We start from the raw sequence: 22,960 nt of genomic DNA on the forward strand, positions 1-22,960 counted from the left end.
GATTTTCCAGCATACCGGACGGACAAGGATTTGGGCAAGTCAGTGCATGTGTCTTACTTGCTGGACGCGTTCTACTTAAATTCTACTTGCGGGTATACTGTGTGACCTGTGTGCCAGGCGCGTTGGGGCTGACAACTCAGTGAAGGAATTCCTCTGAGGAATGGCAGAAGTCCCACAGAATGGCATTATCTTGGCTGCATACGGGGACTGCAAAGTACCTGAGTGGGAGTTGCCTGCGAAGTGCTGCCGCTACTGGCGTTCTGCGTGGACCTCTCTGGGCATCCCCGCGACTCACCTGGAAAAAGTTTTGGTCATGCTCAAAACTTGGTTGCGGTTAAATCGGACTTGCGTACGCACCTCATGGCTACTACACTTTCTTTTTAATATCATACAAAGAGAAATTTATAAATACTATGACTACCGTTTGATTTGAGAAAGAAACATTTTATTTGCACTAAAAAAAAATAAAATGCCACATTGATATAAAGTCAATCATGTCATCACATTAAATGAAGGTACAATTGTTATAAATGGCAATATATTGACAATTATAGGACTTCTTTTTACAATTCAATATCTTTATTGTATTGCACTTCAGTTTGGATTCGAACATTTTACAACATGAATAGTGAAAAACAGTATTAAAAGTAATTTTTGACAATTGATTTTGGACAATGTGTATATCTTGGCAAATCTAAAATTACAGACTCCTGCAATAAATAGGATCAAGTGATTCAAATCTTTTATTGTTTTGGATCTTTTTTTTTTTCTAGATGGAATATCGATTCCCACGTAGCGAAAATATCTCGCATACCGTCTAATTACATGAAATTTAGTGCAGCATAAAACAACAGCAAGAATAACAAAATGAAGAAATACCATGGTTTACCATTCGCGGGTTTAATGATTATTCGTGCTCAGAGGCGAATGGTAAATGCAAGGAACATTGGCGTATAGAGTACCAAAGTGATCGGATATCACAGTCTTTTGCTCTAGTTTATTTTAATTCTGATTCTAACCATGATATCCTGACACACAGGCTTCGGGTAGTTGGTTGGAGCCAGGTGCGAGCATGGTTAATAGCAACAATAGCGTTCACAGATATTTGGGCAAGGTGAGATTGTTTGGAAAGAAGTTCCATAGTGACAAATAGCTACGACGCCACACTTCCGTATTCTGCATATAGCAGCCAATTAACAATGATTAAGGGACACTTCTGAACTATTTTGTGGATTTGACCATTGTACGCATTATTAGTATATATTTCACAAATCTGTGAGAACAAATTAAAAAATAATGTTCTCTTTATACATATCATAAAGCAATACTAGCACATTGTATATTAGTGCAGTAAGGTATATCTCTGAAGGCACACGAGTAGTAGAAGGTGCGTCTGCACCAAACACACACAGATTATGCATTGATATTGCTGTCGAATTGTGTTAATATGCCCTTCTTGCGTTTTTGTTTCGCTATTATCCTCGTGAATGTTATGTCTTGAAGTACTGTCATAAATGACTCCTTCACAACTTAGCAGTCGAAAAGAGAGAATCACACTATATTTTGTTCGACAGGATAGATTATGTACATCATTGTTTTTCGAAGCATTCCTCACAGCGGAAACAAATAAAGTATGTATTATGATAAACGCAACTCGAAATCCCGCTTTAGGGAGACACTGTATGGAAAACGTGTATCAAACATTGTCATCAGAAACCCTGGATTGAATGGAGTATAAGATCGCTAAAAACGTTAAGGAGACACACATTGTCTCCTTAACGTCTTGTGTCCCCCCAAAGCTCCTTCAATAGTTATAGATACCTATGATGTACTTCATGTACTGACACAAAATGATGCATAGGAATAGATTTTCAAAGAATCTGATTATTATCTCCGTAATACTGAAAGACAGTGAAAAGAATGGTCCATGATGTGAAAGAATATATCTATGGGTTGTAATACTATCCGTCCATCAACAAATCACTGCTAGCAAAACACATATTGTTACACATAAGAGGATATATCCAAGTATGTACTAGCTCGCCTGGTAATACCTCCATGCTAGCATTAAATTCACTGAAGAATTGACGTTGAATTCAAGATTCACATCTGATTATCGTCTTTCAGTTCCATGACATTGTTTTGAGTATCATATATAATGCGCATCTTTCAAAATAAATAGTTTAGTCGCGATGGTCGCTGCAACCGATAGGACTATTGTGATTGGTTGGAAGAACGTTACGGACGCGCCGTTGTAACTCTTGGAAGTGGAGTTAGTTGGCCCACTCATAAGTCGCATGCGTCGTCTGCCACCGCAGCCCAGCCAGTCTGCGTGAAAATTTCGTGGGAATCCGCGATCGAGAGCACCAGTGTTGTGGTTATAGCGCCAGTAGTTGTTTCTCCTGACAAAGTATGTCGATCCTACAAACAAAATGAGGAAGGGAATGAAAAACAGACCAAAAACAAGACAAAACAAAAGCAAAACAAAACAAAATCAGCAAACCATTTACATTGTCACACGCAATCATACTCATTAACGTCGACGCAAAGAATGCTTAGTTTTGATATCAAACAATATAATATTGGTTTTTCTCTTATTCATAACATCAACATATGTACAAGAAAGTTTGATACACAATGGTAATCTAACACTACACTTATGTGTTTACTTTATCATAAATACATAGCACACAAAACAGTCTAAATAATCTAGAAAAATATCGAATATAAAACGGATGAATGATTAAAGGGGCTGTACAGTATTGGTTTAGGTGGGGATTCATGTTTTTTACATTCCTAAGTGAGATAATGAGAAACCTATTATTGAATATGAAAGAGCATGTAATTTTAAGAAGGATTCATTTCAAATGGCTGAAATATCCAAAAAAGTGATAATAATAAAAGACTACAGGCCATAACTTTATTAGGATCTCCTTGTTTCACCTTGTTTTTAGATATCTCGGCCACATCAAAACCGATTTTCATCAAATAAACTTTTGATACCCCTTAGAATTCCACGCTCTTTGACATCTCATAGAATGGTTTCTGAATATCTCGCAAAACATTAAAAGCTAAATCCTCACCTCGACCAGAACTGTACACACCCTTTAGGTAATCCAAAACTATCAAAAAAAAAAGATTCTTATATCATCTGCTTTGTAGTCAATTATCATATGCAGCAATATTATTTCAAAACGTTTAGCACTCAAAACTCAGTATATTGTCACTGAGGGCTAGAATTATTTTTCTGAATTATCATTCGTAACCTCTTTACGTATTAATAATAATTGCTTTCATAAATATTCTGGCAAATAGTCGATTAACAACCTATGTAGTTTCAACATAAATTCCCATGTCGTCGTTCTCTTATTTGTTGTAGTCTACAATTCAGTCTTGTAATTTCTTGTTATGTTTGTGGTTTATTTGTTAAAACGTGGAATATAGAACTAAAAAATAAATAAATAGACATTACGAGCATGAGTATAACCTCATCGCATGCAATAGTAAACACAAGAATCATCTAAGAGATAATTTGCAAAGATGTCCTGTGAGAGGACGTGGTGGCATACCTTTGGATGAGAAAGCGGCGTCGATTCGAGGGGGAAGTCCCGGTATATCATCCTGCACGTTTCGTGGATATTCGTTCAGATCGACTCCCATCTGGTAGCTGAACATTCCCCAGTAATCCTCGCCCCGGAAGAAGTAGATCATCTGGTCGGGCGGCCAGCTGAAGGCACCCTCTATGTTGTTAGGCAACCCCATGACTCTGAGAGGCCGCGGGAAACCGGGCTTGAGGTTCAACCCGTTATACTCCCAATACATTGAACCTGTTGAGCAGAGAATCAACGAATCCTACTCACTACAAAGCAGATCATTACGTCATTGGAACCCTTGGTACTTGCATAATCTGCGTTATGAAGTTCATGTGGAGAGATCTTAAAACAGGATCCAGGTTTTCATATTCACTCAATATTCACTTACCAGACAATTACAGAAGTCGATCTGTAGAGATAGGTGACAGAACTACGTCATTTTCCATCGAATATTTCTGACTATGAAGTCAGACAATGGTTAAAATCTTCTCTGAACAATTCAATTGACTTTTTATTTCATTTATGTATGGAAAAAGAAATTCAGAAATAAAATTAAAATCAATCAAATCAATTTTCATACATAGCTCTGGATACAAAAGAAAGAACATAGTATCCCTTTGCGCAAATTTTGTCAGACACAATCATGTCCGGCAAAGAGTTAGAAAACAGACGCGTTCATCACCAGTAAAGCAACGATATCAGAATCAGTAAGTCCTTGCGACAAAAATATTTCGAGTACAAACGTGCTTAATCTTACACATAATCTTCAGAACCACATCTTCGTGCCTTTCAATACTCTGATATATTCTTTAGAACTTCACAGGAAAGAGCAAAACCGAACGTATATTGAGATATCGAGCATAAAGTATATATAGATAACTTATGAATTGTCATCTGACTTTGATTTCATGTTCTCATAGTATGTTACAAGAAATTAGTTCATTATTGAGGATATATAGTCAGCCTTGGAGCTTATCATTTGCATTTCTACTCTTAGCTTAACATGTTGTTATCATGGTCTCACATCATACACATAGCAGTGACCTTTACATCTGCGACACGAACGCTAACTACACTAAGCAATTGCGTTATACACATGCTCGAGACAGCTCTTTCCATTGTTCAACCCCCGGAGGTTACGTCGTCTTAGCGTTCGCCTCGCAGATCTAAAGCTCGCCAATCACATTGCCGGGACGGGATAAGAACCTCACCCTTTAGCAAGACAGTGGTTCCGTCTTGTTTTTCGTAAGCGGCGTTAATATTACTAGGTGCCCTGCTGAAGAAGGAGGCGATTCTGATTGGATAGCCGGGAAACATCTGACCGTTGCTCCCAATCCGCCACATGTCAGCACCCTTAAAGGGAGAAGAAAAAAAAATCAATAACTACACACTGCCGGCTCAATCAAAACAACAACAACAACAACAACAACAACAAAATACACACACAAACATACACAGACAAACGTCTGTGTAGCATAGTGATATTCAATGGATAAAAGAAATACTTGTACACTTAATTAATCATATCAGAGTTTTGAAAATTGTGTTGTTACAATCACGGTTTTCCTTTTATATATCATTATGAAGAATATCACAATGTTATTTTGCTCTTCACTGAACGGGTTGCTCCAACACTCCTGCGTTTTGGCATAAATGAGCTTATAGCTCAGATTTTTCAATTTGTAAGGCTTTCGAAATAAGCATGATAAGATAATCTTTACACTACATTGCCCTACATCGACGTAAATAAAGCACTGAATTGATCAGGGTTTCAGTAGTAGCCATGATAAAAGAATCATGGGCAAACAAACTCCAGCAGGATTCGAACCCAATACCCAGTGATCACCGGACCTCCGAGCTTCTGCCCGCTTTGACAATTAGTTTCAATAAAAACAATTCCACGGAAGAACTTAGTCAATTTGAATGATATTACGCAGTACTCGCTGCATGTTATTAAAACCAACACTAGCTGGAAGCTCGGTGATCTGGTCGATAAGACGCCTCTCCAGTACCGATGATCAGGAATCGTGCTTGAGTATTATGTACGCCCATGGTTTCTTTTATCATGGCTTCTACTAAAACACTGATCGATTCAGTGCTTATAAATCGATGCACATGGGGCAATTTTTCAATCAGATGCAATCTAAAAAACTCGACGGAAGAATTTCATCAATATTTTGAACAAACAATGTTGTATCAGTTAGGACTGGAATTGAGGAACCTCTCAACTTCTGCAGATTTGTTTGATAGTTTGGTTGCTTTTTTTGTGAGTTTAACAGATCGTGAAGCTCTCCTACAATGGGACCATATTTATGTATGTATATCCCATCAGTTTAAACGCGCATTCTTTAATATTCTATTTGAAATAGAATCTCCAACAGCAGATTATCTAGAGGGAGTTCTCTTTTCAGCTCACTCATTCCCACCTACCTTGAAGAGGAAGAGTTCGTTTCTCAAACTGGCAATGGCGTCAAAGGTCACACTGCAGATGCTGCCTCCTCCTCCTCCACCTCCTCCTCCTCCACCTCCTCCTCCTCCTCCTCCTGGATATTGAGTCGGTTGTCCTGGGTAGTAAGGACTTCTGGTCGGTCGATAGGGTGGAACGGGATTTGGATTTGGACCTGTTTTTTTTTTTCAGTGAAAAAGACAAATAATTGCACATTCACTCTTAGCTTCCAGTCCGAAAAAAAAGCACCACAAATGCACAGATATGTTAACCAATTTATAGATTGGTATCTAAATGATGACATTAAAACAAAACAAGAAAAAATCATAGAAAATTGTGTAGATTCAGGTTTGATTGATGATGAACATTTTACCAACAAAGATTTTTATGGCAAACTTGTAGAAACACAACAAAGTGACTGGATTATTGAGATTCTAGTGTGCTTATATTTCGTTGGATTTTCCAATATATCTGATCGCATTCTAGCCTTTGACGCTGGAACGATAGGAAGCAAAGTTGTGTCACTTTACTTACAAAAATTGTAACTTATTTCTCTTGACACTGAAATATCAACAAATGAGATAGAAACACCCAAGTAGGCCATACTTACCATAGAGTTCTTGGATGGCCAAGCGATCGTCTTCCGGCAACCGAAAGTTAGGTTGATAGCCTTGGTAATAGGGCGCCATCAACGACCCTGCTACGTCAGAGTGGCCGAGGCCGAGACTATGGCCCAGCTCATGGGCAGCGACGAAAAATAGGTTTGTGCCTGGAAGGAGGTAAGCATAATAGGAGGGAATGGCAATGTGAGCATAGTGATATCATGGAGCTGCAGTGAATCAAGTCTGGCTTCCCAGAATATCAGCGCCCTCTAACGATGAAATAAGTATGTAGCAGGTTGAACTGGATGGTCCTGCTTGGTCCAGGGATCAGCGATAGCGTGCAATAAACTCCGCGAAAAGAAGCAAAGGCATTTGAATTTGTAACGGTCATTGAATCACCGTGCTAAGCGAAAGACAAAAACTCCCGAAAGTTTACCTTAGCGTATCTCCTTCATTTTTTTTTCACCAAACTCTCGAAACTTTCCATGTATATATAATAGCGATATTTCATGCTCCATGTGAATTTCGGGTGAAAATGCTCGTCAGGTGAATCTTTCGGGAAAATTGGTATTTTTCTATCTGAGTTGAGCCGGTGAGAAAGGGTTACGATAATTCCCAGACACAAGTCTATTCTGGTATAAATATGAAAATAATTAACATAATTATTCCTAGTTTGTGTACCCCAGCCTCACTATCTGAAAAAAATCTTTGTTTGTGCAACCAGTAGTTAAGTCAAAATCTAGACAAGCAGAACAACCAAGTTTATGAGAAAATGCTGGACATGCGCTACCAGATCTTCTCTATGAGCATCCTTAACGATCTGGTAGCAGACCATTGTATAAGGCGAAATTGGAGCCACTCCATCAATCTTTAACTTGGAGACTGTGTGATTCCAAAGGAGAATAAAAGTAGCAAATGGACTACCGCAGACGGCAAAATTGGAAGATACGCTACATCTATGTCTGTATTAATATTTGGAACGAATGTACTCCCAAAATTTGGCAATCATAGTTTACTCATTTCAGTGGCATTATAATGTTCGATTTTCTAAAAAGCCAAGTCAATATTTTTGTCACTTTCATATTCATTTCCTGTATAAATGGGGTATGTTAATTGTTCTAAAGTAAAGATCGTTCTGATCACCCCTTTCTTCCAACCCCCTTGCAGTGTTGTATAACAGAGCAATCTACTCGAAAAGTTCCTTCACAGCACTGATGAGTCGTTGTGTATTCAGAGTGACGGCGAAGCTGAGAAGGGGACAGCCATTTTATCAACTATACACATGTATGACTCAAGGTTTAATGCCGTTTGACATTCGTGCTAAAAATGTCTGGTGCTCTCCTCGCTTCCTCATCAACCCCCGTTCTTCTGGTCCTCCCCAGTCGTTAAAAGTGAGAATCGGCCTTTGACAGAACCGGTAGTTTTGGAATCCCCCTCGGCTTGCTTGGGTTAACGTTCCTGGGCAAAGGAGGAGGTGACTTCCGCCCCCGTCTCTTCCCTGAGAATGGTGTCATCCTGGCTCCCTTACCCCCCTCCTCCGCCCCCTTCTCCCAAGGATTTAGTAATTTCCCTGTAATTGAGATCGCCATGGCAACGCGGTTGTACCGATCTGGAGCGACGCAAGAATGAACTCCATGCGTAACCGGTATTGAGAGGTGATGTGTGCACATGTGCTCATGTTATCTGAATGCTTGCTGACGTGTTAATCCTTTAACTGAACCCCAAATGTCTCTTCATATTTAAGAGTCATTTCGTCACGTTCACACCCGAACATGAAACAGCAGTATCCTTTTTGCCAACATGAATATCGCTTCTGGGGTGAGGTTTGGTGTCAAAACCTTGCTAACAAACTTGCTAATTACTAAAAGGTGTCAATTAAAGGAGCTTCTAAATCGCTTTTACCATTGAATTCTCATCCTCTCAGTATGTATAAATTTGCCATTGATAGCATGTCTATTGATAGGTAACATGGCACTAACAATATTCCGCCATGTTAACATCTTTCAAACTACAACGTATAATCATAACTACAAAATTATGATGTAAGGTAACTCTCCATATCAACTTGTTCTTTTTTTGTATTATATTCACACGGGCCCTGTTTTGTGAAGAGTTACAATTGACTAGACAGTTGATTTCAACTGTAAGTCTATGGCAGCCTGTGTAGTAAGGAAATGTATAATCGATTTTATCGTTTGATAAAACGGGGCCCTGGGTACACACCTTCTGCATGAATATAATTAACCCGATGCCGTTGTTGTAAGAATGATAATGATGATATTGATGATCATATAGAATTAAGAGCAAGAAAAAATGGAAATGACGGGGAGAGCTTCTTAGCTTCGAGAGCAATCCATTTCGGTCCTTACAATTTATTTTGTTGATGTACATTGAATTTTCATGTGACACCCCTTCTATTGTACCCTTAATATGGGATACCCCGCTCTCTTGTCAGATGAAAACAAGAAAGAAAGAAAACAAACAAACAAACAATATGCTTTTGATATCACATCAGTATACAAACCTTCGTGAGTGCCGGCCGTGAACGTTTCGTCTTCGTCGAAATGCGCATCCCCTCCGAGTCCCTGGCCGGGGTAGAAAGCGTGTGCCAGCGTTCCTCCGGGTCCGTCGAACGAGTACTCGTCGTTGTGCTCGCCGGCGGCGAACAGGATGTGGATGTCGGGTTCCTGCCCGTAACTGACCTCACGGAACCTAAGCGGCGTCACGTCACTCCACACCTTCAGTCCGTCCTGAACGGATCGTCGAACTAGATTGATCGGCAAGTCCGGCGTGTAGTTGTCGAAACTGGGGCGGGGGAAAAGACGAGAGGGAAATATGCGAAACACATTCATATTGACCTTGATTCTATTAATCATCAAACCACTTTAACAATAGAGTCATTGTAGCAGAATATCACTTCTACTACACTAAAATATATAGTAACATGATGCCACTTACTCTGCTACTTCTACGGGACTTTTATAGTACAAAAACTACTAATATATTTCTACTACTACAATTACAGCAACAACAACAACTGCTGCTCTACTACTACTACTACTACTACTACTACTACTACTACTACTACTACCACTACTACTACTACTACTACTACTACTACTACTACTACTACTACTGACTACTACTACTACTACTACTACTACTACTACTACTTCTATATACTACCGTCAGTGCTATTTCAACTTCTAGTACCTGTACCATTACTGATAGTTCGCCAACTTTTAGTGCTACTACTATTGCTTTAACTATCACTTGCGCAATGACGATAATGGTGATAGACGATTTTGATGAAATGATCAAAATTACCACAAGTAGTAGCTTTGCATGAAGAAACAAAAAGAAAAAAAAAGATGATTTGAGTCATGTAATTCTATGGTTATCGAATGGAAAATACGTCAGTAAAATGAACAGGTGTGGAGCCATACAAAATGACCGGTTTTCTTCTTTTCTTTCTGGAGTAGAAAAAAAAAAACCTAAATGTAGGTCCACTTGCAATAATGTTCATCATTGTTCACAAAAGATGAGGAAAACACCTGCCAGGTTTAATGTACTTGATGGGAAGGCGGAATTATGGCGAGAGGAACACTGGACTAACAAAGGAGATAAGAAAAAATACACAAAAAAAATGAAAAGAAAAGTATCTAGGGATATGATTCAGAGCCACGCGAAGCTTTAAAGGGCTATTACACTGTATAGAACCATGTACTGCGGCAACAATGACTCTTTCTCATCAGCATACTTGCAAATTCAAACTTTTCAGTGTCTTTCCAAGATAAGACCTTGCGGGTCAGCAACAAACAAACTGACTAACGAAACAGTCATTAAAAATCGCATGTTTTGCTGCTAATTAGTTTCCCTGCTATCATGTCATTCGAACAAAGTGCATCTTTAGATTCGTACTTGCTACATTTACTTTTGTCTATTTCTATGGTATGTTACGAGGCAGCGGAAACCGGCTGATTGTGGGAAATGAGGTTTATTAAACTTTGCTTTGTCGGATTGGAATCGCGGAAAAACGGTTCGCGCCATGATGAAATCGGGGTGGGTGATGCGCTCTCATCAACAAAATACGGGCTCTTCCCCGTCTACCCTTTAGCTCAGGATGGATTTGAGTTACGATTTCTTTCCCGAGCGACCTGGGTGGGAGAGTCGAAAGTTCACCAGTCGTTCACTGTAGAAGCGCGAGTATTAAGAAAAGCTTGTCGACATATTTTTGGAAACAGATAATTTTCATCTTGCGCATTTAGGGTGACACTAGAGTGGGCTATCCGACTCGGTGTACATCGCAAAGAGGCCGGCAAGGAGAGATATGAGCGACAGAATATATTTCTAGCATCATGAGAAACGCTTGACGAAGTGAAAAAGAAATTAAGTAAAAAAAAAACAATAATCAATTATCGCTTTCGGTCTCTTGTTATTATACACCTGAAGTTTATGTCTGAGTGAGTGTTTGTGTGAGAGAGTATTATATTAAGTGGGTGCACTTTATCATCTGCATTGCATGTCTCCGTTCTGTTCTCACAAGATTGTATATACTTGAGGTGGCTTCATCAAATTTTTGGTTAGGGTTACGAACTAAAATTGACAGAGAAAAGAGATTCTCGAACGAATTTGACGAACTCATCAAAATGGACACTCGGGAAATAAGATCTTTTTGCTCTAGACCTATACAAACGTGAAGGATGTGAATGCAACAAGGTAAACTGTGAGTCTTACGTGGCTATCTTCGCTGTGCTCCATATACCCTCTCTACATTGTTCTACATTGCTTGAATCGAAGCTAAGAACATTTCACAGAATGTGTGCCCTAAAACAATCCACGATCCGATCAAAGATCTGCTGACGTTCAACAGTCATGACAATTATTATCATCTTTTACAGACTTGCGAAAAGAAAAAGTTGTATTTAAGTTACGTTTCTCCGCAGGGAAACTGGAAATCTCACGACGGTGAATCACGTACAGAGTGCCGAGCTGTCGCTTTTTGCTTTGATGGTTATCTCGTTCTGACAATGAAGCACTGAGCTGCTAAGATCTACTTGATATAAATTCAACCGGAAAAGTTCTTTCTCCGTGATCGACGGCAGAGGTCGATCTAAAACTGAGCAAATTCACATTTGGCTTTTCCTTGTTTAACTTCCAAAATAATAAGCTTTATATAATGTCTCTGAAATAATGTTCTGAGCAGCTGAATCAGAACTCTTAGGTACTGCTAGTTTCAAGGTTGAAGGCAGGTTTCAGGGAACGTTACCGGATTTAGCTAATTTACGATATTAAAGGCTAGTTAATCTGGAGCAGAGTATGTAAAAGTTTCAGATCTAAAACACTGATGTGGCTGAAATGCACGTGATGCATTATGTCGGATCTCACAAAAATATTCTGTTAATGGTTATCTGTGAGATGTTTGGGTTGGAATTTGAGAAAGAAAGCATTGGTGGCGTAAATGTGCTGGAAAGGAAGTGTGGTAAATCCTCATTTCGCAGCCTTTGAAGAGAAAGTGTTGATGAACTATACAACACTAAGGAATGTGAGGCTCAATAAAAGCAATATAACCGCTTTGTATACTAGTATATTAAACAACGTTGGTTCTCTGGGTGTATAAGGTCTAACATATGGGCGTATTCGTTAGCAGTCATATAATACACAACTGATTGCCACGTATACTCTGCATGTATATGTGCCTGCACGTTACTACGTAGTTCCAAGATTAAATCCAGTATTTATGTAATCAATACGATCTACGAAGCAGAGGAGCAAGTAACAAATAACGACACTGTGCCGTTTTCATTTCTATCGCCATTTTTTTCTATTTTTCATGACGTGTACCATAGAACAGTGACACGAGATGTATTTGACAGTAAGCGAGATTTATTTTTTCAATATTCTTTTACACGTGATTACTCTTTCACCATTTAACTTCCTATAATTAAAACGTTTTTGGATCCATTTTAGCAGGATTAAAGCCGGTGACAGATTATATTCCGCAACTCATTCATTTTGTGCAAATCGATTAGTGAAAGTATCATGTATAGGGGAGTAGTTCTCCTTTAATCCCACTCGGTGCATTTCGACGGAGGGTGTTGCATGAGGCCCAACGGAACATACTTTTCACACCTTATAAATTAATGAATTGATTTGAATCGAATTGAATAGTATAGAATAGAATAGAATAGAATAGAATAGAATAAAATTGGGTTGAATTGAATTGGATTGAATTGAATTGTATTGAATTGAGTTGAATTCAATTTAATTGAATGGAATGGGATGGACTTGAATTGAATTTAAATTGAATTTGAACTGAACAAGCAACAAAAATACGGCACTGTGCGGTTTTCATTTCTATTGTTACTTTTTCTCATGACGCATAGCATGAAATAATAACACGAATAATGTTAGTACCCCACAAGATAAGATGTTTTTCTTTATTGACTGACATTCCTTAGAAAGGAAGTGTATTTGACAATAAGCGACATTTTTTTTTCAATTTTCTTCGGCACGTGATTACTCTTTTACCATTTACCTTCCTATTGAAAAAGTTTATGGATCCTTTTTAGCAGGATTAATTAAATCCGGTGACGGATTATATTCCGCAACTCATTGATTTAGTGCAAATCGATTAGCGAAAGTATCATAAGGGGAGTAGTTCTCCTTTAATCCCACTCTGCACTTCGACGAAGGGTGTTGCATGAGGCACAACCGAACATATTTCTCACACCTTATAAATTATTCCATCGAAATGAATTGGATTGAATTGAATTGAAATGAATTGAATTGAATTGAATTGAATTAAATTGAATTGAATTGCATTGAATTGAATCGAATTGAATTGAATTTGAATTGAGCAAGTAACAAATACGGCACTGTGCCGTTTTCATTTTTATTATCACTTTTTCTAGCATGAAGCAATAACACAAATAATGTTAGTGGTCCATAAGGTAACATACTTTTGTTTATTGACGGATATTTCTTTGGAATATCCACAGGGAGATGTCTTTGAAAGTAAGCCGGAATATTTTTTTTCTTTTTGTTTTATACGTGATTACTCGTTCACCATTTTAGCTTCCTGTTAAAACGTTGATGGATCTTTCTCATCAGGATTAGAGCCGGTGACAGATTATATTCCGTAACTCATTAATTTAGTGCAAATCGATTAGTGAAAGTATCATGTGTAGGGGAGTAGTTCTCCTTTAATCCCACTCTGTGCACTTTGACGAAGGGTGTTGCATGAGGCCCAACGGAACATATTTTCCACACCTTATACATTTTGAGATAATCTAGCACAGGGGATATACGGCAAATCCCAATGGAAGCTGTAAGGAGATGCAGGATCATCACATTACACTGAGTATAGTCCCTCGCCTAAATCAATTATTTTCGTTTTATAAAGCATGGTATGTATATTATTTTTTTCAAACAAACTAGAAATTGTGCATGTAAAGATATAAAGATATTTCATGTTACCAAATAATTATTACACAAAAGAAGTTACAGAATGAAATTCCCTCGTTGAATTATCGCCGTTCAGAATTTATTGCGTAATGTTATGTAACCGACCATGACCTGTAACTGTTCACCTGTACCTCGGTGAGAAAATACTTTGCCATGCTTTACTATTCAGTGATCTAGGTGATCTAACTTTGTGTATTAGCGAAAGCAGACAGACCTCTCCTCTCTCCTTTCTCCTATCCTATCTCTATGCAAGTCATCCCTCCCCTTATTTTCCTATATGTTATGTATTATGTACGAGGGCTGCATGCAAATCAAGCAATGCTTAAGCTGTAGCCCTTCTACGTTATTCATTACATCACTGATGTTCTGTTGTACATTGTAAAGGCAATGAAGAAACTGTATTGCTGTACATTCTAAAGGTAATGAAGAAACTTACCTTGTTAGCAATTAATGTTTATGTATATCCATTTATATGTGTGGTACCATCAATGTATATGATATATGTGTATGTATCTGCATGAGCAATGATATAATGCAGGAACCAATAAAATCAAATCAAATCAAAATCAAAAACAGTCGACAAGCATCGCTATTAACATGGTTAGAGCAGAAAAAGTGTTTCTTTTGTTAGCCATTGAAATGTTTAAAACTGCCTCCATTCTTTAACAATTTTGAAAGTTTTTGATTTTTTTTATTCCGTTGAGGTTTTTATCAAACGGGTGCGCGTGCGTGGTTGTGCATATGTATAGTGTACATCACTCCAAAGAGTATCAATTTTCTCTGAAAGATGTGACCGAAAATTCAATTATTCCCCCCCCCCCCCCGAAAAACACAAAATAAACCTTCTTATTTCATAGAAGGTTGATTACATTGATGAATTGAAATTTGTAGGGTAACAATTGGTTGCGACCAAAATAACAAAATAGAGAGCTAGAAAGAGCGGAGGGACAGGGGGAGAAAGAGAGAGAGAGAGAAGAGAGAGAGAGAGAGAGAGAGAGAGAAGAGAGATAGATAGAAGGAGTGAGAGAGAGAAAAAACGAGAGGGAGGGAGGAGGAGAGAGAAAGATGCATGAAAGGTGATGTAGGTAGTCATTTCACCAAGCACTGTGTAGCTATGAAATGATTACCGACGTTATCTGCTTCAAGAACGTAGGCCTTGTATACACTATGAGGTTTTGGTAGGAGGGAAATCACGAAACACATGCCCCATATTTCCTAAAAAGGAATGTATTGACATATTGAGAAACTGTCGTGTCGAAAATGATTACAGTCAAATTTCTGACAGGAAGAAAAAAAAGAAGAGAAGAGTTAAATTACAAATGGTTCTTGTAAGGTTTGCGGCCTACGCGTGTCGACCCACGGGTGCCTTCATTTGTCGAGTCTTCGCGAATACCTGGCCCCGGTTTTCTTAGCAAAGTCTGCTCCTTGTTGAATGATACAAGATGACTCTTCGCATTATTAGCAGCTGCAGCTTTGCTATTACATCGCGTCGGAGGATTACTCACCCTATGCAAGGGGGTATACTAGTAATTGGTTAGGCAACATTGCGCCACAGGTGTACCAAGAACTATAGAGCTGAACCTGGATTCTCAGTACAACGCCAGATCATCAGGGCTAATATATTACCACGTATAATCATGCTATTTATCGAAATTGAAACAATTATTTCAAGTTCCGGATCGTGGTCCGGATCACTAATGTTAAAGCTGCACTTGACTATGTTATTAAAAAGTCACTTTATTGTCTGTCAGTTCTGAGGAAAAGAAAAGTGCAACTTGCTTTTGATTTACGCTCTCCCACTTTGGTTCTAATGACTAACATTTGTTGCAATATAATGTACTATACATATAATATGTTATCAGAATATACGTTTCGATTACTAGTATTTTTGTGCATCAACAAAGACAAATATTATTGTTCAGTAATATTCATTGTAACTTTGTTACGCTTGTTTGTTGTTTATCAAACCAAAAAGAAAAAAAAACTGAACAAAAGTAATTTATCTTATAGAAAGAATCTCGTATCTCGCTTTTGTCACTAGCCTAGTTGACCTAGAAAATCGATGCCCTACCGTGTCTGGAATTTTCTTGAAAAGAGATGTTAAAGTCCGGTTCGAATGGTCTGTAGTCATTGTCATGAAAAGTTGATACAGGTTAAGATTAATTTACTAGTAATTAATTTCAGTTGCATGTTTCCGACAGTTTCAACTCAAATGAGGCAAGATGCGACACCTCAAATTTGAACTGAAATTGGACATATTGGGGCATAAACTGAATTGTGCATCTGGTCGAATACACAAAAGCTCTGCTGCGAGTGCCTCAGCTCGTTTCTGAGTTGTATCGACTATATTATGAGTCCTCTGTAACATCACCACTGGTATTCATCACCTAAAAGTGCCGTTGAGTTGTAAATTCCGGATGCTGATCATTGCCACCACACCCCTCCAATTCCTTTCAAAGCAAATTGAATTTGGTCTTGGTAACAGCATGAACACGCAAATAATAATGTTGTATTCATGTACCCTCCCCTCCAGTTTGTTTTTGCCAGTTATCTTGACAACCTGAATATTTGTGTGTTTTAGACACCGCCATTCAACAATAATTATTACCTGTAAGTGATCGTGTTTTTGCCCCACTTCGCTCCCGATAGGGTGTATCTCTTCTTCCGCCTTGCTTGGATGAACAAATTGTACTTGTTCCCCTCGACAGGGGAGGCGGCCGCGGCGTCTCCCCCTTCCACCGCCATATCGACTAGGCTGACGTCGCTGACCCCGCACCGGGGCCGCCTCATCATCGACATCGTCATGGCGTCGAGCTCGCCGGTTTCAGGAATGTTGTAGAATCGTTGCATTCTAGCAAGGTTCGGTTTAATCTCCTCTCTGGTTACTAAGTGTCCCGGGACGTGTTTCTTCATGTAGCCGAACGACTCTAGAAACATCTGTAGCAACGTTAGAAAGAAACGGGAAGAAGGTTAATATTTGATTTGATTTGATTTGATTTGATTGATTTATTGATTAACGAGTCATTGCAGAAACGAGAGCAAGTTGACTGAGAAGCTAACATTGACCAGAAGGATCAGAGGTTTAGATGTTTTTGTGCAAGTTGGTATTTAGGTCAGCTCACACAGAATGAAACTCTCATATGACATTTCAGTAATTCTGTGTCGTTCCCATATCCCCTCCTTTATCGCTCTTTAAAGTAGATATTGAATTTAAGTATCCTTCTGCGGAAGACGACCGGCAGAGTGCAGGTACACTGTCGAGATTGAGTAAGAATTCTGATATCATCGTCCTAAGTCGAGCTCAGAAATTGGCTGCAAATGGCTTCAGCCTTCAGTGACAGTCATCTATCGGAAATTAAGATGATTATAAAAAAAGAAAGAGAATTATGTAACTCTCTTGGCAAACAGAGTACAAATAAGATCATAATCATGCGCATTCTCAACTTTTCCGAAGGGACTTGATCGTAATTTTGCATCTGAAGGCTCGGCGTTATATTTAGAAAGTCGAAACTGGCCTGTTACCAACGCGCTCCTGGATGGTATTATTCATTGCATTGTATTCGAGTTTAGTCATCTGCATAATGTCAGATGGCAATTGATCGACTGAGCTCGATTTGTTTTTCTAGGTCATCACGTACTAAGATGTGTCACAGAGCGCTTCGATGACAATATAAAAGTTATCAGACGTAGTCACCGGCATAGCCATTGCATTAGGTAAACAACAATCATGCCATCATATTCGCCTAGAGAATATCCAATATGAGACGATTTGTCAAAAAAGGAGAATTTTTAAACGTAGAGAATTATAATCTTTGTGTTAATAACCAACCGGAAAATGTAAAAGTCTTCAAATAGTATGAAATTCAACCTGTCCTTTTTTTTCTCTCATAGTAATCTAATATTACCCATTTCTGTGTACTGTCGTCACTACCAAAGTCACTTGTATCACCATATTTCAAGTGTTGTTGTTATCAAAGATAATACTTATTCTCGACATTTTTTTTTTGTTGTTGTTGTTCGCGGCAGCGGTTGCTTTACAGCCGAAAGGCTTCTTCGAAGGTCTTCGTCAATTTTTTTTTTCAGTTTAATTTCGCAAAGTCAATGCAAAACATGAGAAGGGAAACTGCTTTCACTTGTGTTTCCCTCGTTTATATTCTACTTGTCAGTGCTTGTTGTGGTTGATATATTCCCGATAAATGTCAGGTTTATGAGCCTGATTAATATTTTATTTGTTCCTTATATACTGGCATGCATCTTCACATAATTACAGATGCAATTACATATTTACTTTGTATGTGTGTAAAAGGACATCATCTTAGATTTCATTTCTGCTCCGTTTATGATCGCCACGCCACAGTGGCATCATTTGGATCACAGTAATAGGAGTGAATGATTTTTAAGTGAGAAGTACCCAGGACACGTGGAAATGTCAGCGCGAAGTGTCGTCACAGGTGGCTGCCGTCTTGAGCTCCAATGACAGTTCATGTTTCTACGAACTAGGAAGCTATGCTTCATGGCGCACTGAAAGGGTTATGACGTCACGACCTGTCTCAAGACGATTCCAAGGGTTAAATGCAACTGATGCTCAACTTCCTGATGAGATGATATTTAAGTCTGAATGGGCCGCTCGTTGCTATATTCATTGAACCGGCCAAGTTTCTAACTGCATTAGGCATCTACGTCAAATTCCTCATTAAGATTCGCTTCCGTTCCAAGAGTAAACATCAACGATTTTTTAAAGTTTTGATATAGCCTTAATTTCATCTTAAGAAGCAGTTTCACGTGTGTGATATTGATTCTCAACTTATCCATTTGCAACACGATTATCATGATGACACATCTTCATTAAAGTTCAATGAAATCAACGACACCGAATAAAGCGTCGACCGACAAACTCTGGAATAATGTTTACAAGCATTATTACAGCAAAGTGGCCAATTCCTTACGGCATTGAGTTGCGCATACTCTGAGGAACTAGTGGCTCGAAGCCAACACATTTCTATATGAAGGACAAATCACATCAACGACAAAGTTGGCAGAAAAAAATCTAACATAAAACCAGCAAACCATTTGAATTTAATGTTATTGAAATCATAGTAATGTTATATGATTGTCAACTCCTCCATGATTTAAGTCTTATCGTAGGTGTCCTGGGCCCTGTCTTATAAAGCCTTCAAATCAATCACAAGTCCCCAAATCAATCGCAACTTGCATTGCAGCTCACGAGAAACTTGTGATTGATTTCTATCACAAGTCTTTATTAAGACAGGCCCCTGACTTCGAAAGGGAGCCGGAAAAAATGAAAACGTCACGAGAATTATGGAGAACACGGTCAAGCAAACGTAGGGTTCCTGCACTCTTGCTAGAGACAACTCAACTATGATTGAATTCACAGATGTTACTTCATGAGAAAAATTCTTGCTTTTAATTACTAAGATGAAATAACACATCTCAGACCAGTTTGTCATTATATCCTTTTAATTCGTTGTTTCTATCGTGCTGCTTTCCCTATAAACAATTGATATTGATCGAAGCTTCCGAAATCACTAATTTAAATCCACCCTTTCCCTTCCCCCATCATAGCTCTTTTATATTCGTCAATACATCATTTTGCTAATCAAGGATAATTAACGCTGTAACCTTGGATCCCGAATCCTTCACTCAGGTAAATATATTCCACAGGTACAGTGTCAAAAATATAAAGTTCAGACCGACCTCCTTTCCTTTCAAAGTGTGCTTTAAACAATAGATTAAAAAACGTACTTAAAGGCACTCTGTTAAAGCAGTCAGAGCCGATAAGCCTTCCATTATTATGTAAATCATACAACTCGTTCCTAAATACGGAACTAACCGGTGAAATGGTATAAATTAAATTAATAATAATTATAAGAATACAATAATTGATACACATATTTACAGAAACTGCAATGAGCAGAAGCAGACGGCGTATCAGTGAACATTCGTTAACCTCATGCACATTAAATTGTACGTCAATCCTGTTATCATTTTCGCAAACTTTTCCCTTTCCCTTCTTTTCTATATTGCTTATACTACTGCGCCATTCGTACATTATTTTTACCGGTCATGCACTCCAATAACTATAACGTTCAGTGCCGTATACGGCAGTGACTGCATTCTATAATGTTAACGAGATATCCAATACTTTAATCACATCGGACCTGCAACTTGATATTAGGGCTAAAATCATATCAGCATTTTTCCTAGATTAATCAGCACCTCTTTATAAATCTGTTCTAGTTCCCTCTCTCTCATAAAATACGGAGAGATAAAGATTTTTGTCAGCTATTTGTATCGAGTACAGCTAGAGTACAGAAAAGACTGTGAAAAATGATGACAGATCGGTATAGAAATAGTAATTGTGATATTTTGTTTAATTTTACTATGAGTGTAATTTCATTGTTTACTTGTTCAGGAGCTTGCACACTAATGTAAGAGAAAGAGAGACAAAAAGACAACCATACAGACAAAACAAGAAGTACGAATTTTATACAGACAGATCTGTAGTGAGTGTGTTCATAATTGTGCATCTACGTAATACATTCATGCAAAAGTATGTACTATCTTCATACACCCAACCCAAGTGTAATTTGTTCTTCGTTGATCGACGACGTACACTATGATTTTGAGAAGATTCCTTGGTTGCACTTTTTATCTAATCATGCTAAATGAAGCGCAAATTATGTCGGCTTAAATTAGATTAACTCTATGAACACATGGTTACCGCGATGGGATTACCACGGACCGAGAGATTCCGCGCGGGGCCCCTGCAATAATGGAGAAACCTGGAAAGAGCGTGCATATGCATGCAGGCAATGAAGAGTTTGTCCCCTTAATCAGAGAAGCGCTCAATAATGGGTAAATCCGCCTAAAGAGGCGACGATTGAGCGGCATATGGAACTTTTAGTGACTGTTCTCTTCCTCTCCCCTAAAAAGGCACGAAAGAATGGATGGGGCACACTCAGGCAAAAGAACTAATCAATGCAACATCCGGTGCGGTCTACGGAAGATTCAGAAACGAATTGCTCGCGCACAATTCAGAAAGGATGATATCCTGTTCAAAGACTTCAAATGGTTGTACAACACCATTTGAAGTGTATACAATCATCACAAATGTTATCTTAACATCAGGGTATGGATAATAGGAAAATTTTGTGCGCTGGAACGTACAGAGCATGGAATGGAGTTGGATTCCTCCAGTCGACGATTTATGATAGTTGAAGACCCAACAAAATCTAGAAATACTTGGTCACTGTTATTTAAATCTCTGCTTTGATATGACTTCATTGAAGTTCCAACCTTATTATCAAGATCTATATGAAATTATTGTATTTTTGTTTCATATTCCTATATTCTCAAAACACATATATTGATCAAATATAATCTGTTTCTTAAATGGACTAACTTTTTTTTTTCAAAAATAAATTGACTCTTATCCTTTTTAATCAACATGAAATTAGATATTATTATGTTCAGATTCACTACAGGCAAACATATATTTGACTTTACCGTGTGTTAGGGTTAGTGAATATATCGTCCTGAAGACATGATAATTAACATAGCTTTACTTATCACAGTACTGTTTGCCATAGTAGATGTTCAAATGGATAGAGTTTCGCCTTTAGGGAGTTTAGGGGGCCCTTCCTCTTCTAATGAGTCATATCGTTCTGCCCAGGGAATTCGATTGTTTTGCAGCAGACAATAGTGATTTCCGCGAGCGTCAACTCCGTTTTGGGTTTCGCCTGTCGCTGACTTGCTGTGGCGTTCCCCGTAAAAGATCCGCGAAGATCTATAAAGCCAGAAGTCGTAGGGGGCACCTAAAATAACTTGCTTCACTAATAGATGTTTTGTCTTTTGTCACATTTTGTAGCAGGCCTCCTTTGATGTAACCTACAGAGTAATGCACTATTAAAGCTCTGTCATGTCTTCTGTTCGGCGTGCGTCACTAACGAGTCAAGCATTAAAGTGCAGCAATAAGTGACAACAAACTTTTCTTGTGAGAACCAGAATCTGCATTCCACTTATACATTATGAAGCGTATAAACTAAATTAAATGCTAGTTTTATTATTAGCATCACAACATTGTAAGCTATAAATGGAATGTGGAACGTCTTATGATGGAGTCCTCTCACAACAAGCGAATGCAGAGACAGTGATGTACCAACAGTTATAACACTCTATAGGGCAAAGAAGCTAATGGAACCTTAACGATAACTCTCGAATGCAGGCGACGATAAAATACCATCATTGGTAGATGGTACCGTATCCTAGTAAATGAATGATCCATTCTGTCATAAATATTAAGGTAATCTACAAAACGATCTGTACATGGAAAAATTGTAAATGATATTTAACATATCATCTGGGTAATATTTGATACGTATGTGTGGGTTTTTTTTTCAAGATCCTGAATTCAAGTATAGACCTAATCATGAAAATTCATGAATATGTACACATATAACGCACGATATTTGATATAGAAAATAAAATCTGTTTCTTATTGTTTACATGCACTGTGGTAAAATCCACGACGATCAAATCCACAATATTTGCTTTGCTTCCAATAATTGCTGTTGCATTTTGGGAAGAAGAACTTGGCCTGGGAGGTATCAGTATTTATTTGTCAATGATGATAAATCTTCCCCCATTCTACCGATTGAGCTATATATAGACCCGATCATTGCCTCCACTGAAAACAATACGTAATAAAAAGTATTAACCGACTACAGTTCCTATTCCTCATAATTCCATCAGGTCTCACAGCAAAGCAAAGTTAGTAATAATATCTTTTTAATGAAGTCATCGCAGCGTATGATTTCCATAGTTCCGGTCTG

At 38.3% G+C, this 22,960-nt stretch overlaps 1 protein-coding gene across 1 annotated transcript in view; it reads right to left on the reverse strand.

Annotated features, from left to right (window-relative positions):
• Positions 1-2,149: 2,149 nt before the first annotated feature.
• The window catches only part of LOC139711233 (matrix metalloproteinase-18-like), a 31,726-nt gene continuing 10,915 nt past the window's right edge, over positions 2,150-22,960 (reverse strand). Inside the window, exons 2-8 of the mRNA XM_071623153.1 lie at positions 16,717-17,045; positions 9,166-9,446; positions 6,650-6,808; positions 6,024-6,214; positions 4,805-4,946; positions 3,570-3,827; positions 2,150-2,421 (exon numbers count right to left, since the gene is read on the reverse strand). Coding sequence (XP_071479254.1) covers positions 2,150-2,421; positions 3,570-3,827; positions 4,805-4,946; positions 6,024-6,214; positions 6,650-6,808; positions 9,166-9,446; positions 16,717-17,045 — 1,632 coding nt within the window. The remainder of the gene's footprint in view (positions 2,422-3,569; positions 3,828-4,804; positions 4,947-6,023; positions 6,215-6,649; positions 6,809-9,165; positions 9,447-16,716; positions 17,046-22,960) is intronic.

The sequence above is a fragment of the Diadema antillarum genome, unplaced genomic scaffold (genome assembly GCF_040938485.1).
Source record: "Diadema antillarum isolate AM-2024a unplaced genomic scaffold, OU_Dant_1.0 scf00000040, whole genome shotgun sequence".
Lineage (NCBI taxonomy): Eukaryota > Metazoa > Echinodermata > Echinoidea > Diadematoida > Diadematidae > Diadema > Diadema antillarum.